Source organism: Cydia fagiglandana, chromosome 14, assembly GCF_963556715.1.
Source record: "Cydia fagiglandana chromosome 14, ilCydFagi1.1, whole genome shotgun sequence".
Taxonomy (NCBI): domain Eukaryota; kingdom Metazoa; phylum Arthropoda; class Insecta; order Lepidoptera; family Tortricidae; genus Cydia; species Cydia fagiglandana.
The window spans coordinates 12,748,994-12,766,635 of NC_085945.1; the positions used below are offsets into that span (position 1 = coordinate 12,748,994).

The 17,642-nt window shown below is 37.1% G+C and overlaps 1 protein-coding gene across 3 annotated transcripts in view; it reads left to right on the forward strand.

Moving 5' to 3' along the window:
* LOC134670789 (uncharacterized) overlaps positions 1-17,642 on the forward strand; it is a 77,257-nt gene that overhangs the window by 21,386 nt on the left and 38,229 nt on the right. For all 3 annotated transcript variants that reach the window (XR_010099130.1, XM_063528609.1, XM_063528608.1), the window contains one exon: positions 7,176-7,286. Coding sequence is in view for 2 of the 3 variants with exons in the window: in XM_063528609.1 (XP_063384679.1) it covers positions 7,176-7,286 (111 nt within the window). In the remaining variant the exon portion in view is untranslated. The remainder of the gene's footprint in view (positions 1-7,175; positions 7,287-17,642) is intronic.

Below are 17,642 nucleotides of genomic sequence, written 5' to 3' on the forward strand. Positions count from 1 at the left end.
AGCTAATTAACTCGTCGCATCACTTAAACTATGAGTTCCGACGTGTAAAGGTGACGGCGAAAGGTTTTGACCTCGAAAGGTCTCTAAATTAGTATGTCAGCGAGTGTATGAGATAACCGAATGAAAGTTTGGCCTCAGGCACAGATAAGATAAGATAAACGAGAAAAACCTTTTAATGTTACATTTATATTCTTATTCGGTCGTATAAGGTAGGTTCGGTAGGTAGGTAAATAAGTAGGAAGGTAGCTAGCTAGCTAGCTACCCAGGGTAGGTAGCTAGCTAGGTAGGTAGCATACACTTATCCTGTGCCCATGTTTAGACCCAACTTGCTGTGTTCCACTTATATAATTGAAACCTCTGCAGTTGATAAGAACTTTACAGCCTGTTTGAACGAATTAATTATTAAAATAACGAGTTTTTCTTATCAGTGGCTGATAATAAACAGAATTAACAGGAACTAATCTTGACTACACTTGTGACTTCATCTCGTGTCATAGATACCTAATTCCGCATAGCAGTGTTGTGTCCTTGATATTTTGTAGTAAGTCGATAAAATTAAGAACCCAGACAGACCAGAGGGGTTTTTGCAATCTGCAAAAAAAGTATAAGAAATTTGAAGAATAAAAAAGAACCCAGATCAAAATCTTTGATCATTCGTCATCCGAAATAGAAGTCTAGACCAAATCATGTTGGTAATACCTTTGTATCGCTATGTCCAATATGATATAGTCTAGTATTCAATCGAATTCATAATATAAGTCTCTGTTATGTTTTTTCTAAGATTTACGATTGAAGTCGAATCACGATTCGCGTACAACTATTTTTAAGGTGCACGGGTTCTTGTCCTTTCAGCTTTCACACTGAACTTGCGTGTATGGTAAAATTAAATAAAAGGTATGATTAATGAGGGAGAGATGTATGCAAGTTTCCTCACGATGTTTTCCTTCACCGAAAAGCTAGTGGTAAATATCTAATGATATTTCGTACATAAGTTCCGAAAAACTTATTAGTCGTCATATCCAATCGGCTACCATTATTTAAACACTAAATGGACGTTAAAAACTCACTGTCCTTATTTTTTCTCTTTTAGTTAATATACATATACTTAGTAGTGGAAGAGCCGTGATCGCAGTTACCATATCGCTGGCCCAATATTACAGGGTTCTATGTTTCACTTTTATCGAACTGAAATTTGAACATTGGCATAGTGACATTAAGTCGAATTTCAACTATCTTGATAATGTCACATAGAACCCTGTAATATTGGGCCAGCGATATTTTGTGTAGATTATCTGACCAGATTGGCTCCTAAACGAGCGAGGTACTTAGCTAGTAACAATTAGCGTTCCACCGGTTTAGAGAAGTAGTGCAAATTCAATTTGTGCTCACACAGGAAGTCGTGACGATACCCCACTGTTTTCACTTAAGAGGGGACACGAGGGCACGACTTCGTAGAATATACGTGTTTTTAATACGTCTAATCTAGTTTTTTCTCTGTTACCTATTATCCTGCTCAGTATTAAATTTCTGCATTGTTATAGCGGCAATAGGTACAAAATTCTGTAAAAAATAAGCCCTTAAGCCGGCTGTACACAGTCGTCAAGAGCCTCTCTCGCCGAAAACTACCCAATCGGTGAAAGGCGGGACGAGACGATTAAGAGCGAGATGAGAATAGAGTACATGTATACACTCTTCTTGGGGTCTCTCGACAAGTGTGTGCAGCCGGCATTACGGTTTGTAAGAGAGCCCGCTGACAAACAGACGGCGGAGTGTAATATGGACACTCTTGGCATTCTTCGGGTACTGAACCCTAAAATCTAGCTAGAATATCTAAGCAAATCTTAGTCGTGCCTTAAGATAATGTTAGGCATTAGGAAGACTAATATAACATCAATGTTGCACGTTGTTGTCCTTTCCAAACAGGCCCGAGGCGAATTCACGACCTGTTTTATCATTCACAAAATTATCTTAGGTCATCTCAGTACAAATTGTGCTCAATTTTTTTATGAAATACTTAGGTAAAGTTAAGTAGACGAGCCGCCTCATGAAAAGACTCTGATATAAGAAAGTCCATTTAGGCCCACTTACACCATCCTACTAACCCGGGGTTAACCGGTTAAACCGCTAACCCAGGGTCAAATTGTACTGGTAACCATGGTAACCCCAGGTTTAACCGGTTAGTGAATGGTGCGAGTGGCCTTTACTCGTATAATTAGAATTTTTTAAGACGTCCGTTTTTAGGAAGAGTTTTATTCGGACACCTTAAAAATCCAACTAGTCTGGCAAAACGTTTTTCTCAGTAAGTAGCAGCAGAATAAATGAAAAACATACTCATCGCTATTTTGAGTAAGAAAAAGACAGTATAGGCATAATTTTCTCTGCTTATGCTTCAGTGATAACTTGATATGTGTCACTTGGCAAACTACATTACGTTGACAGAAAAACCTGCCGGCCTAGCCAAGGTTACAATCGCTATCGCTTCGACAACGAAAGTCTCTCTATCACTCTTCCATATTAGCGTGACAGTGACAGTTGCGTTTCGATCGCTACGGAGCGTAGGCGATTGGCATCTTGGCAAGGCGGCCTGAATAGATACTCGCTTCATAAGCGCTCTCGAAAGTCATTCTTACACTGGTCTATCTGTTCCCAAGTAGTCGGTAAGCATTACGATTTGCCTATCTTCACCCATCGGCGAATGTCAGCGGAAACTACAAATCTTTTTTTAGCATCGAATAGTTCAAAGGTAGCTGAGCCTCAGGTACCTTTGAACTATTCAGAGCTAAAATTAAATTTATAGTCATTGATTGAGACAAATGAGCGGAAGAATGCGAATTAAAAACTCATCGTGATTTGATTTTATTGGGTCATACGGTCAACTGAAATTAATGGATACTTTGTCCTAGATACTGCTTACTGTGCACAGTGTGAACTCGCAACTGACAATCTTCTAGATTCTAGAGTCTGCTCTTGACTCTTCTCTTTCCGCACAGACTCTATCTAAGTAACCTATCTATGAGAGCTGAGTTCAAAGAAGTATATTCATTATTCAGCAATGAGACTGAGACGCTTATATGTAAAGATCGTAATATTTGTCAGCTTACCTTTGTGAATTACATACTGGCACACTATATATAATTTCTTTAGTTCTATCATTAAAAATAATCCGATAGACTGCTTGTCTGATAAGAATAGTTTAGCCATGGCTTATATTGAGAATAAGAATACATTATATCATCAAAAAAACACAGCAGAATATGTGAGAGATCTCCGCACTAAACTACGCCTGTATCGCGGGGAATCAGTTACAGTACAAAAATATTGAGCTATAATAGTTACACAATGAAGTAAGTATGTATTGAAATAACTATCTCAGGGTTATTTCAGATATAAACATGTTTTTCATGATCACGTAGACATGAAAGCTCTAATAACTATGTTTACGTATAGTCCAATTATCTATGTTCATAACATGCGTCGGTAAGGAGTTTATGTAAGATCGGATCAGGTTATGAAGTAGTTTCCTTTCCTGAGAAAATTATCCAGTAACTTTATACATTAGCGCTTGCGTCAAATCCGGTAGTTCTGATTTTTTGCAGACTTGTTTATGAAGTTGGCCCAATGAATAATCCAAGTTTGTGACCTCGACCGCCAAACGCAACTTTGTCCACAATTGAAAAAACCGCGAAATTTTTTTTTTTTCAGATTTGGCCTATTATAATCCTAAATTACCAGTTATTCATGTACATTCTCAAGATATTAATAATTGTACTTTTCTTTTGTATGTTTTTACTGAGGTATGCCAATAAAGAGTATTCTATCTATCTATATTTTTAAAGGCGACTAAATTTGCTACAATACGAGACCAGAATTGTCTCCGTCCGTAGACCTAATAGTTTCCGAGATAAAGACTTTCAAAATTTTAGTCAATATATTCATATATTCCTATGTATGAAAATCTCTTTGACCTGAATACTAGTATGTTAGATTGCATAACGCTTGCTTCAATGGGCTTTTAACTTGGAAAACACTCGCTTTCTACGCATACACATATCTATGAATGATGTAACGGTACTTTACCTTGACCGAAAAGGGCCTATTCCAAAATCGGTGACATCACACTGCCTAATACATTTGTTTGTTTATTGACCGACTCTATTCTAGACGTTATTACAATATCACGTCGCGATATCGCTAATTTGATTTGTGACATACCGATATGTACAAATATCTGAGCACGCCTCTATTGTCAAGGCATTAGAGTGCGGGTTCAGATATTGTGAACACCTTGGCCGCTCCGATATATCTGATGGCGACTGTACAAATACATTGTTGCCTAATGCCTATCTATTAATTTTCTATTTTGTATTTGAGGTAAGCAAGGTACAGCTTAAGTTCCGAACTAGAAACTTTTCGTATATTACACGGTATAGTTACGCATAAAGTCCACTTTACAAAAAATCTAATCAAGACGTCGCAATTACGGTGATATGACGAGCTACCATTTAAACCACTAGAATAGTGCCCTTACATCTGATGCGTAATATGGTAATTGACAAGGCCGCCGATGACACTTAATGGGTTAATTCAACTTTACATAACGAGGGATCTAATATGCTTTACTTTATTTGTTAGGATTTCGAGCCTCGGGTCGTGAGGCCACGATTCTCAAGCTTTATAACTAACAAAAAACAACTCTTTAATCATTGAAATAAAGTATAAATTCGTCTGTTTAACTATTTGCTTGTTCTATGGGATAACGTAACATCTATTGTGCTCTCGTAAAGGTCTTTTTGTTCGTCTTTGCTACACAGATAGTATTTACCAGCAAATTGTTTTTTTAGGAGTTTGATCTCTACAATTTATTCAAATGAGGTTCCATTGTAAAGGCATTACATTGAATAATGGTATACCCAAATGATTGTCTACTACTAATAGGTACTAATACTTATGAATATGTATGGTTTACTAATAAGATAATTCGCATCTGATGAGCATGAATTGAATACTAATACTGTGGTATTATAGTACTTTATGAAAATTGTCCCTAATCTATGACTGACTGATTCATCAACGCAGAGCCGAAACTACAAAAGATAGAAAGTTGAAATTTTCACACCTGATTGCATTTATAAAGTGTACAAGAGATAAGAAGCGATTTTGAGAAATTCAACCCCTAAGGGGGTTAAAAAGGGGATGAAAGTTTGTATGGGGTTAAAGTTTTTTTTAAGCTAGGAATTTGAAACTTCGTAAAAAGATATATTATTGAAATACAAGAAAACTAATTTCAGCGTTTTAGAAAATTCATCCCCCAAGGTGGTGAAAAAGAGGTTGAAAGTTTATATGGATAACAAAAAATTTTTCGAGCGCGGGACTTGAATCTTTGTATTTGGGGATATTATTAGAAGACAATAAAAGTTATTTCAGCGTTTTGTAAAATTCATCCCCTAATAGGGTTAAAAAGGGGATGAAAGTTTATATGGGGTTAAAGTTTTCTTTTGAGCTAGGAATTTGAAACTTCGTTGCTAGATATATTATTAAAATACAAGAAAACTAATTTCAGCGTTTTTAGGGTTCCGTACCCAAAGGGTAAAACGGGACCCTATTACTAAGACTTCGCTGTCCGTCCGTCCGTCCGTCCGTCTGTCACCAGGCTGTATCTCAGGAACCGTAATAGCTAGACAGTTGAAATTTTTACAGATGATGTATTTCTGTTGCCGCTATAACAACAAATACTAAAAACAGAATAAAATAAAGATTTAAATGGGGCTCCCATACAACAAACGTGATTTTTGACCAAAGTTAAGCAACGTCGGGAGGGGTCAGTACTTGGATGGGTGACCGTTTTATTTTTGCTTTTTTTGTTTTTTTGCTTTATGGTACGGAACCCTTCGTGCGCGAGTCAGACTCGCACTTGCCCGGTTTTTTTAACATTCATCCCCTAAGGTGGTGACAAAGGGGTTGAAAGTTTGTATGGATATCAAACATTTTTTCGAGTGTGGGACTTGAATCTTTGTATTTAGGGATATTATTAGAAGACAGGAAAAGTAATTTCAGCGTTTTGTAAAATTCATCCCCTGACAGGGTTAAAAAGGGGTTGAAAGTTTGAATCCATTACAATGGTTTTGAAACTTCTTAGAAAGGCATATAGCCGATTACAAAAAAAGTAATTGCAACGTATTTGGAATTTCAACCCGAAACTAATTCAGGCATTTTTGAAAATCATCCCCCAAGGTGGTGAGAAAGGGGTTGAAAGTTTGTATGGAGGTCAGATATTTTGTGAGTGCGGAACTTGAATCTTTGTATAAGGGCATAGGTACCTATTATGAGAATACAAGAAAAGTAATTTCAGCAACCAACATCAAAATCGACTTGACTTAAAACTTCATACAACTTGCTAAAAAAGAAAAGTACTTAATTTCAACATTGCTTGGATATGAAAATTATAGGTACTAAAGATGTAAAATGTTGAAGATAAGATTCCACGCGGACGAAGTCGCGGGGAACAGCTAGTTTGTAATAATTACTATAATTAGGTTTCGAATTAGAATTCGAATTGGCATCATTGGAATGATTATCTTTATTGATCGCCTATTTTTAATTCTAGCATGATGTTTATGTCTTTTCAAGTATGAATACAATGAATGCTGGCATGTATGAAATAATTGTGAAATTGTGATATCAATACGCCTGCTGCTCGCATTCGTGCAGTACAATAAGGTGATATGTTGAGAAGTTTCAATTCGATTTTCAATCGAGCTAATTTCTATAATTATTGTATCCCGATCATTAGTTTAAGTTATGTCCCGGAAACAATGCTAAACTATAACAATATTACCGTTCTCAAAGAAAATAGGTGTTCCTGCCATAATGACGAACGATATTACTTCACTCCTAAAAGTCGCTCTATAGAAAATGGAAATTCGAAATTCTGCCCTCCACTCACATTAAGTACAGGCCAGACCATACCGGCCGCATGTGCGTAGACTAAATTGTTGAAGCCTCACGTGTGCACGTCACGCAAGCAGTGTGGCGTCTCTCATAAGAGTCAAGGATCTGTATATTACAACGTTCACGCACCCGGTGTACTCAGACCTTTTTAAGCATTTTATTTGCCGCACACAAGGATAAATATGTTACAAAATACGTTACTTAATTCGTCCCTCTTTTGTCCATAGTCGAGAACCCGAACTACGACAAAGGCTACTTCGGGCCATGGCGCATGTGCAAGAGTCTGCTCTACAACAGGGAGAAATGTGGCGACGACGTTTCCAAATTCAGACCCTCGAGTAAGTATAAGTACTGTCTTAATACAAAATATCCTTAGGTTAGGGCGCTTCCAATCAAAAATACTACGTATTGTCACTAAAGCCCCGTAACGTGGTACGAGAGTAAAAACGAGAATTTGCATCGAGATCTCAAAATCAAAACAATAAACCAAGAAGTGTCCGACACCTTAGACAAATATCGCAAACGAATGGAGAAACACCCAAGCTTACTCGCGAGAAACCACCTAACACTACTTTTACAAGGCACGGGCGAAGAAGAGAAGAGCACATCAAGATCTTATAAAATACAACACGTCTATTAAAAATACTTAATCTCCAGCTAAATGTCAAAGATAGACAGCTTGCAGGACTGAAATGGAATCATAAAAAAGGTTAGGGCAGGGGTCGGGAAACCGCGGTCCACGATTCTCATGCAGCTCTTTGGAGGTATTTACAATCACGGCTCGTTTCGTTCCGTTTGCCGATCCTTTGCTTAAGGCTTGTCCACATTAGGCTTACATACCAAATTACTTGAAACGGTGGCGAGGATCACATCAGAAACACAGTTGCTCACTAGCCAATCCTCGAAAAAAAACTTTAATGAGTTAAGCTTTATTAAGTTACTCTTTAATTAGGAGTTTTCAAAACAGAGGCTTGTATTTGATCCTTTTTGCAATCCTCTGAATCTACTGGTTTAAGAGTGAAATAGCCTACCTATATTACTTTTTCACTCTAGCAAATCACTGCCTCCCGATACAGTGCGGTAAATACTAGGTTAAACATCTCGCTTCTCACCGATTCGATTTCGTGCCAGCAAAGAAATAAAAAATTCAACCTTAAACTAAAAAAAATTAAGTCGTTTTTTGCCTGTCCAATTAACCCTTGGGAGTAGTTAAAGGATCAACGGCTTAACGTGCCTTTTGAAACACGAAAGTGCTTAATTCCATATCAGTATAAAAAAAGAATATCAAAGACCGTTTATATCTCGGGCGGTATAACTAATCAAGTCAGTAGACCATTTTGAAACACCCCTTTTTAGGCGATCATCTAAAAATAATCTAGATGAAATGAATGAAATACTAATTCAAAACTATTTTTTTAGTACAAATATTTTAGTATAAATTCGTTGAATCATATTCTTATGCATAACCAAAACAAACAACATTCTTCTACGCTTATAAATTAGATATAGATGGTTAAACAATGAAGATGAAAAGGAACGGAACCGGGATACAGTTTACCGAACGTTCTATAAGTTCTATTATTACTAATAATAGTACTATGTATAATATTGCCCTTGAGCTACTCTTGATTTAACATCAAAGTCGTTTGGTGTCTGCAGACTATTGGGATATATTAACATATGTAGTTAGCCTAAAGGGATTATTCAAACTGTGTATAGTCAGCATTAATAGTAGCGAATGTAACAACTCACGAAAAATTGACAAAAGTCTCTGCCACCCTGGAATACTCTTCAAAATAGAGAATATACAGATATATCATTACAGTTTATAAATTGTATACAGCCTGTGGCCTGTAATACGAGCAAAAAATTCAACTGTAGGCTGTACTCCTCATCTAACCAACATTTGTTCAGCAACTTTTAAAAATAACTTGTGGTTTGATTTTTAATGCACTTCAAAGCTTATTCTAAGACGCAATGTATTGCGAATTTTGTTATGTTTAAGGCGTGACAAGCAACGTCAATCATAATAATATACAGGAACATTATACAGTATTCACACTTTCATTTTGAATTTACCGTTAAGTACCAAATACCCAAGTATTATCTTTCTATGTGAATAATTATTTAGCAGCGAAATCTGATTCGTTCTGCGTTAATACTTGTCTATGATTTTAGAGAGGTAAAAATTAAGTGTTCAGCTCAGCTTTCGTCATTAAATTAAGAGGAAGTATCGTAGAATATTTTCTAAGACATTTTGATTATTTTATAGCAATCATAAACATTAATTTATGAAAATAAACGTGGATCTAATCTAACTAGTTGGAATTTATTTTGTATTGAGCGATGATTGCGAGCGCCGTACGCAAAAGCGGTATTACACGTTACACGTTACACGTTTTTTTAACGTTTGGGTGTTTAACTTTTTGGAAAGTAGCATATACAACCCGAACCGAAGACAATATAACTAGGCTATTTTAGATCATATAATTCCCTTACCCTTGTCCAATTCACTTGGGGTCGGCAAAGCGTTTTTCTTCCATACCTTTCTGCCGCCTGTCATCTCATCATTCTCATACTTTCTTTTCATTTCATCTCTCACACAGTCCGCCCACCTTTGATTTATTGCCTCTTACATACGTCCACAATGATTCTACTGTCATTCCTTAGTTATAAAACTGCAGTGTCTTTTCGTAATCAATAGTGAACCGCAAAGAACTAAGGCTATAATTTCTAAACCCTCTATCTTTTGCATTGTAAGAATGCATTATGAACCTTAAGAACAACAAAATTAAGTTGATATCCCATCGTGGAATTACGAAGTTGTCGAAGTGAATATGCTAATGCTATTCCTGTTTCTTTAATCGATTCCTTGACAACCCCTCGGGAATGGCACGCCATCGCCAACAACCCTTAGGTTATGGGTTTGTAACACGTGGAAAACAGCGAGTTGTATTTAGGTCAAGCACTTAAATATACCTAACTACGATATACAAACCCTCCGTTTCCAAAATACGGACAATTTTTATTAAACCTTTGTATTATTGTATGACTTTTAAAAGGCTATGCGACTTCTACAACTTCTTTGACATAAATGAATTCTTTGACATATTTAATTGTAAACACTGAGCAAAACTGTCCTTCTAATTATGTTTAGAAGTTAGATACTAATTATAGCTTACAGTACAGCCGTCAGAGCATTCCATAGGCGATGTCCTTGCCACATTTCATACCGTCTATTGAAGTGTTGTCCAATTACAAAACGATTTACACACTTATGAATATTTGATTAGCAAGCTTGTAGTTCACAAAGCTAATGCCTAACTAACGATGTTGGAGGCTAACGAATAACGAATTGTGTTATCAGTTATGGAAACATACTTCCTGGTTTTATGTTTAGATGATTCCCATGGATGAGCTGGATTTTTGAAATGGGATAACATAGTACAGCAAATAAAATAAGAATTTTGACAAAATAAAACATATAGGTACTATCGTATGTCAGGAGATCCAATAAGGGTACTGATTTTTTGAACAACGGCTAATAGTATAGTATAGAGCAATAAAATTACTGAATTTGTACTGCACCCGGGCGTCTGGAGATCGACCATGCTTGTTAGAGACCGAACATCGCTGGAGGTAAATTTTACGTTTAATTTTACTTTGGAACACGAATTTTGTAACAGTGCCAATTACAAGAGGCGCAATATATCTAAAAAAAGCTGCGTGCCACCACATTTGTTCTTCCTAATGACTATCTAGGTTCTAGACCAATGATTAATAAATACCAACGTACAGATGTGGAGCATAACTGTTTTACATGCAGAAACGCTCGTATTTGTCATGCCACTTCAAACTTCAGTGAACCTCAGTACTTTTTGTACCGAGACTTGACTTTGACTGGAATAGCAAGACACGTTCGTACCTTTACCACAGAATAAATAATAGTACTAAGTACAGAAGACTCACTCTCTAACAAAACGCGTCTGTTACGATCAGCACAGATATGGCCGCTAGGTGGCGGCAGCGCCACGCGCGGCTTATGGCAAACCCCAAAATTGGGGCCGAACGGATGTACTTTTAGCTACCTGTAGCAAAGCGACGAAATCGCGGAGTGAGACACGCCTGCCTTTACGTGAAAATACGAAGGAGAATAATTATGCACTACATCTGTACCTAATCCAACAAATATTCAAACAAGTGTATTAACGTAAAAACGATCACTTTAATACTGTTGTCGGACGTGAAAGATAAACGTGAAATGGGTGCCTTAACAACAACAAAGGAAAGTCTATAGGGCGTTGTCTCCTAATATAGGTCAGTGGTTACCGTTTAGTCAAATGTAGAGGTGCCACCGACCCATGACAGATGGGCCTCCATTACTAAAAGATGAACAATACATGTACACAACCTAGTTGTTTTTTGATGCACCTACTACTCGTATGTAGGTAGGGTACACTCATAAAACAGTGATTCAAGTTAAACATTAAGCTTTGCATAGTTTGTTGCTCCTTGATCTGTGTATGACGTCCCCTAATATTTATTTATTCATTTAATACGACGAATTGACAATGTCGACTTCTCATATGCATATTAATAATCGTGGTACTATTTTAAAGTGAACATTTTATTTTTTAAGCATTTTTTAGGGTTCCGTACCCAAAGGGTAAAACGGGACCCTATTACTAAGACTTCGCTGTCCGTCCGTCCGTCCGTCCGTCTGTCACCAGGCTGTATCTCACGAACCGTGATAGCTAGATAGTTGAAATTTTCACAGATGATGTATTTCTGTTGCCGCTATAACAACAAATACTAAAAACAGAATAAAATAAAGATTTAAATGGGGCTCCCATACAACAAACGTGATTTTTGACCAAAGTTAAGCAACGTCGGGAGAGGTCAGTACTTGGATGGGTGACCGTTTTTTTTTTTTGCTCTTTTTTTGTTTTTTTTTTTGCATTATGGTACGGAACCCTTCGTGCGCGAGTCCGACTCGCACTTGCCCGGTTTTTTAGTATGGATTGTAAAATAAACTAGATTTATATGCAAGGTCCAGAACACAGTTGCATTTTTCTTGTTTTATTCAACGACACGACAAAAGAATTTCAAACTTACTGCCTATTTCGGGCCTTATGAGGAGACAGCTAGCTCCCTTTAGTTTACTTAGTAGATACATCATTAGGGCGTATATGGCTTGTGTAAAATGTCTCATATTAGACAAAAGACAGTGCTTAGGCTGTCACCGCGTGTCAAGTTGTCATTGAATGTCATTCATCCGTCCTTTTGATTCAAATCAAATCAGAAGGGTGTTTATAGCCATAGCCTTATGTCGCGTTTTATTTTTTACTGTGACTAATATGAATATGACTCAGGTCATGATTATCATTTTAAGTGAAAAAAATGCAAGAGTAGGGTTAAATAATTGGCAAGGGTTTTTTTTTTAATTTATACGAATGATTTCAGATGTAGATATGTCAGTTGATAAATGCGTGACCACTTCACCCTAAGGGTGGTATTCCACCTACCTATCCAATTTCTTTCTCCATTGTGAATTGCGTCTCACATTTTGCTTTAATGAGAATAGAGAAGGAGACACACTGAGATTGAACAGGTGAAATGGATCTGAAACTTTTTAAATAATTTATTTCTAAAAAAAGTATGTATAATAATAATTTATTCCCAAAAAAAATGTGAGTAACTATAGTAACTTTGTGAGGTTCTCAAGCAAAGTGTACCTATCCCCGTCATACAACTTTTATACATTAAAGTGGGGCGGGTAATTCAATATCACGGTGTATTGGTTTCCTATGAAAGTCAGACGTTAATCAATGGAACATTCTTTGATAACGTTTGTAACAAAAGCCAAACTATGCCAAGTATTTCTTTACAGTGATATTTGAAGAGCTGTTAAAACAGTGGAGTAAAGATTATGTACCTTACCTAAGAGCAGTTTGTCGATTTACTTTTGTTTAAATACTTGAAATACATATTAGTATCTTTCGAATGTAATAAATGTAATAATTAGCCATAAATGGCGCTTATTATATAATGGAGATTGTATGACACATTTTCAACCAAAAAGTACCACAATGTCGGTTGTCGATAAGGTTGATTTAAAATTGAATTTATGTGAAAATAGCGCCTTATTGACAACCGACAATAAGTACCCTTTTAGTTGAAAATGGACATTATCTTGTTTTTTTTTTAAATCTTAAGTTTATTTCCGCTGTCATTTGAGTGCCATTTAACTCCAGTCACTAATTTATACATCATTATTTCCGTTTAACTGTTCGTTACTTTAATGTTAATTTTACACACCGATATTTTACATGAATACACGCATCCAGCGTGATAGTCTTCATGTTGGGGGTACCGTCTACCGTGGAGTTGAGAAGTTTCGGTACCTGGGATGCACTGTTACCGACACAAACACCAGAGAGGAGGAGATCAACATACGCATCCAAAACGCCCTGCGGTGCAGTGCAGCCCTCCACAAAGTGTTGGTGTCCAGGCTTCTCAGCAAACATACAAAGTTACGGATATATAAAACCGTTATACGGCCTATCCTAATGTATGGCTGTGAGACCTGGTCCCTAACACTAAAAGAAGAAGGTCAGCTCCTGGTAGCAGAGAGAAAAGTTTTTCGCAAGATCCTGGGACCTATTCAGAGGGATGACGGCACCTGGAGGATCCGGAAAAATGCCGAGATCGAGGAGTTAGTGGCCGAACCCAATATCATCGGCGAAACGAAAGCGCACAGACTTCGCTGGTTCGGTCACCTACTCAGAATGGGAGAGGATCGGGCTGTCAAGAAGGCGTTCTTGGGACGACCGACTGGTAGCCGTCCAGTGGGTCGGCCCAGGTATCGCTGGGAAGACAGTGTGGCGGCGGATCTGCTTCAGCTTCGCGTCAGTAACTGGCAGGAAGTTGCGCAGGATCGGGACAGGTGGCACGCTCTCGTTTCGGAGGCCAAGATTCTCTTTGGATCGCTGAGCCAAAATAGTTAGTTAGTTAGTTATTTTACATGCAAATATAAAAGATCATCAAATAGAAAAGAAACTAAGGAACTAAAATGAGATTTGCACATCATAACCATTCGTTTAACACCAGGACATTACAATTTACGATCATTACTACTCAACGTATCTTATCCCTACTGGGTACCTAGGTATATAATATATAGGTATAATAATACTATATATGTGACAATCCATATCAAAAGGGATCTTATGGCGGTGGGCGCTTACGTCGCGTAATGCCGCATTAGCATTTTGGCGCCGTTAGTAATTACGTAAGCGCCGACGGTCCCTTTTGATACCGATTGTCACATATTTTGAACTTTTATTGATACAAAGTAACTGTCTGTCGACCTGTTACCTCTTCCGCCTAAACCACAGAACCGATTTATATGAAACTTAGTATATACATTGTTTTAGGCCCGGGGAAGGACATGCATAGGGTAGTTTTCATCACGGAATTAATTCTCTACGCAGACGAAGTCTAGGGCACAAGCTAGCTATAAATAATTAAATACACCATTTACATTTGAATATTACCTTTCTGTGTCATTGCAAGTATTTTTAATACATTTTATTGAGCAAACTTGACGCGCCGGATTAGGTCAATTGCCAAATAAACTTAACTAATTGGATTTCCTTGATGCACTTAAGGTATTAACCGCACCTTATGTCTGGGCTTTACCGTAGCAATAATAAATCGTTATGGGTTTCTAGCCCTCTGGGGTAAAGTTTCCCAGTTTACTACCTTGCAATGTTATCTTCAGACACTTCACTTAAGCATTTAACCTAATTTTCCAAGAGTTCCACACATTATGTAGGTACCTGTTATAAAGTTAATCAGATTTTTTTAAATTAGAGTTTTAGTGATTTAAAAGTATACCCATGTAACCATGTCAAACTATCATAATGTAGGAGAATCTTTACGATTTTATGTGTTACGCCACTGTACACTGGCAAAATAGAGCCCTATACATATATATAAAAAAAAACCGGGCAAGTGTGAGTCGGACTCGCGCACGAAGAGTTCCGTACCATAATGCAAAAAAAAACAAAAAAAGCAGAAAAAAAATGGTCACCCATCCAAGTACTGACCACTCCCGACGTTGCTTAACTTTGGTCAAAAATCACGTTTTTTGTATGGGAGTACAGAATAAAATAAAGATTTAAATGGGGCTCCCGGTTCTCTTATTTATCGCCGAAAATTGTATGGCCGATTATCACTTCCCAACTCACGTTTGGCGGAATTTTATTTCGCCGAATTTTCATTTCCCAATTTATCAAATGGTTTTTTTTACAACAACAGAAATACATCATCTGTGAAAATTTCAACTGTCTAGCTATCACGGTTCGTGAGATACAGCCTGGTGACAGACGGACGGACGGACAGCGAAGCAGGGACCGTTACCGGTATTCTGACTACAGGTTATTATTGAGGTATAACCGGTGTAATTTGAATTTGGGTATTTATATCACTTAAGCTCCGAATAGAGGTATTCGAATACCGGTATTCAATAGTGTTATCGGTTTAGCCAATTGACAACAAATACCACTATTTGATAGTTTACTCCTAAAGCTATTACCGGTAATAAGTAAGTGCCAATACCGGTTGTAGTAGTACCACGATTCGTTCCTTCGCTACTCGTCAAGGACGTTGTCCGGCCCGCTTGTAAAGTTGTAAATACTTAATATTCGGATCTTAGAATGCCCGTTTTCATGTTGCTGGTGAAATTAGCTGTTAGGTGATGATTTTGACGAATACATTTTTAATAGCGTTCATTTGATTCTTTTAATTGTTTTTTAATTGTTGATTTAATTGTATTTTATTATGTATGTAGTTTATAATCTCAAAGATATGAGCGCTGATTAGACGTGCGCGCCGCCGCCATAAGGAGTACGCGCGCCGCCGCCGCCGCCGGTAGTTTAAAATTCGCGCCGAATATTTTTTTATAAGACAGTATTATGCAGCGTTAAAATATGTAATAGGTTATAGTCCGATAAGAAATAGTTGAAAATTATTGCGGGCGCCACTTCCTACGTAACTCTCACATTTTTGACGTAAAATACTTACTTAAAAATGGCAATAATTACGTACTTACGGAATTTTTCTGGTTATATAATTGAATTTCTACTATTTTATGTCGCACCAACACCATACTAAGTCATTATTTGTCTTATTACAACGTAATGAACCAAATAGATAAAAAAATATTATTACGGTTTTTTTTTCCTGTGCGTTCATCAAGACATCAAGAGACAGACCCGATTTCATTTAAGAAAGTTCTTACGAAAATATTGATAAAATTACATGCATTATTGTATACCATTGTTCAGATGTTGCTGCATCCTACGATACCCCGCTAAGTTTGATTTAATGTTAATAAAATGACGCCAATGACTGGTAAAATTTTACCACCTACGAGCTATAAACTTTTTGGAAAAATATAAAAATAGTAGGTTTTACTTTAGTTCATAACATAAGTTGACATTATCAGTAAGTGTATTTGTAATTAAAAGCAATTATTCTATATTAATTTAAAAAAAAAACATGATATTGACAAAAAAAAAACCTTATGCATATAAAGTACTGTATATTCGGCAACGTCCAAAATACTAGACGTCTTTTCATTATGCAGCCTATCTTTTTATTTACACCGAACCTGGCAACATCCAACATATTTGTCATACCTATGTTTTTTTCGAAACTATTATAAATAGATTTTTTTCATGATTTTTCTACAATAAACAACCACATACCTAATAAGATAATAACACCGAAAAAATGATACTAACACAGTTTTTTAAGATTTTTTTCCCTTGTCGATTTAAGGGTTAAGCATGACTTTTCATTATACGTCTTAATATTGAAAAGTTGAAAAATTCCACGCCGCCGCCGTGGATTTTTTGGTGGCGCGCCGTTGCCCAATTATTTTCGACCGGCGCGCACGTCTAGCGCCGCCCGATAGGCATTTAGCCGGCGACGGTTCGCCGGTCAAAATTGGTTGGCGGTGGCGGCGAATCGGAGGCGTAGCCTTGAAAACGTGGTTTATGCGAAGAGAATTCAAACCTTTTAATTTCAAGGATTATTTATTGAATTATGGTAGGAAAAAAGTTTTTCATGCCATGAACTGTAGATAAGCAGCACAATGAACATCTTTATATTGTGAGGTTACTGTTAATTGAATTTATCACTAATTCACTACACCTTATAAAACAAAGTCTCCCGCCGCGTCTGTCTGTAACTATATGAATGTATGTTCACGATGAACTCAAAACCTACTCAACTGATTTTCATGCGGATTTCAGCTATCAATAGAAAGATTTTTGAGGAAGCTTTAGTTTAGGTGTACAATTTGTTAAGGTTTTGTGTTATCCGTGCGAAGTCAGTGCTGGTAGCTATAGTCAAATATAATAGTTATTATATGTAGAGTCTGTGCGGAAAGAGAAGAGTCGAGGGATTTGAGGGCGCGCCAGTGCTATTTTATACTTTTTTGCTATGCTGACAACACTGGTCACGTGATTATAGTACGACACTAAACGTCATGATACTTGAATCCCTTTTGTTCCGGTTTTTTACCACGGCTTACTAAACGGAACCTGGTGGTGGTGTCGGCTCGTCAACTCAATCCTCTGATTTAGCGCAGGCACTAGTTTTCTTTTTAAAACACACTTGTTTTT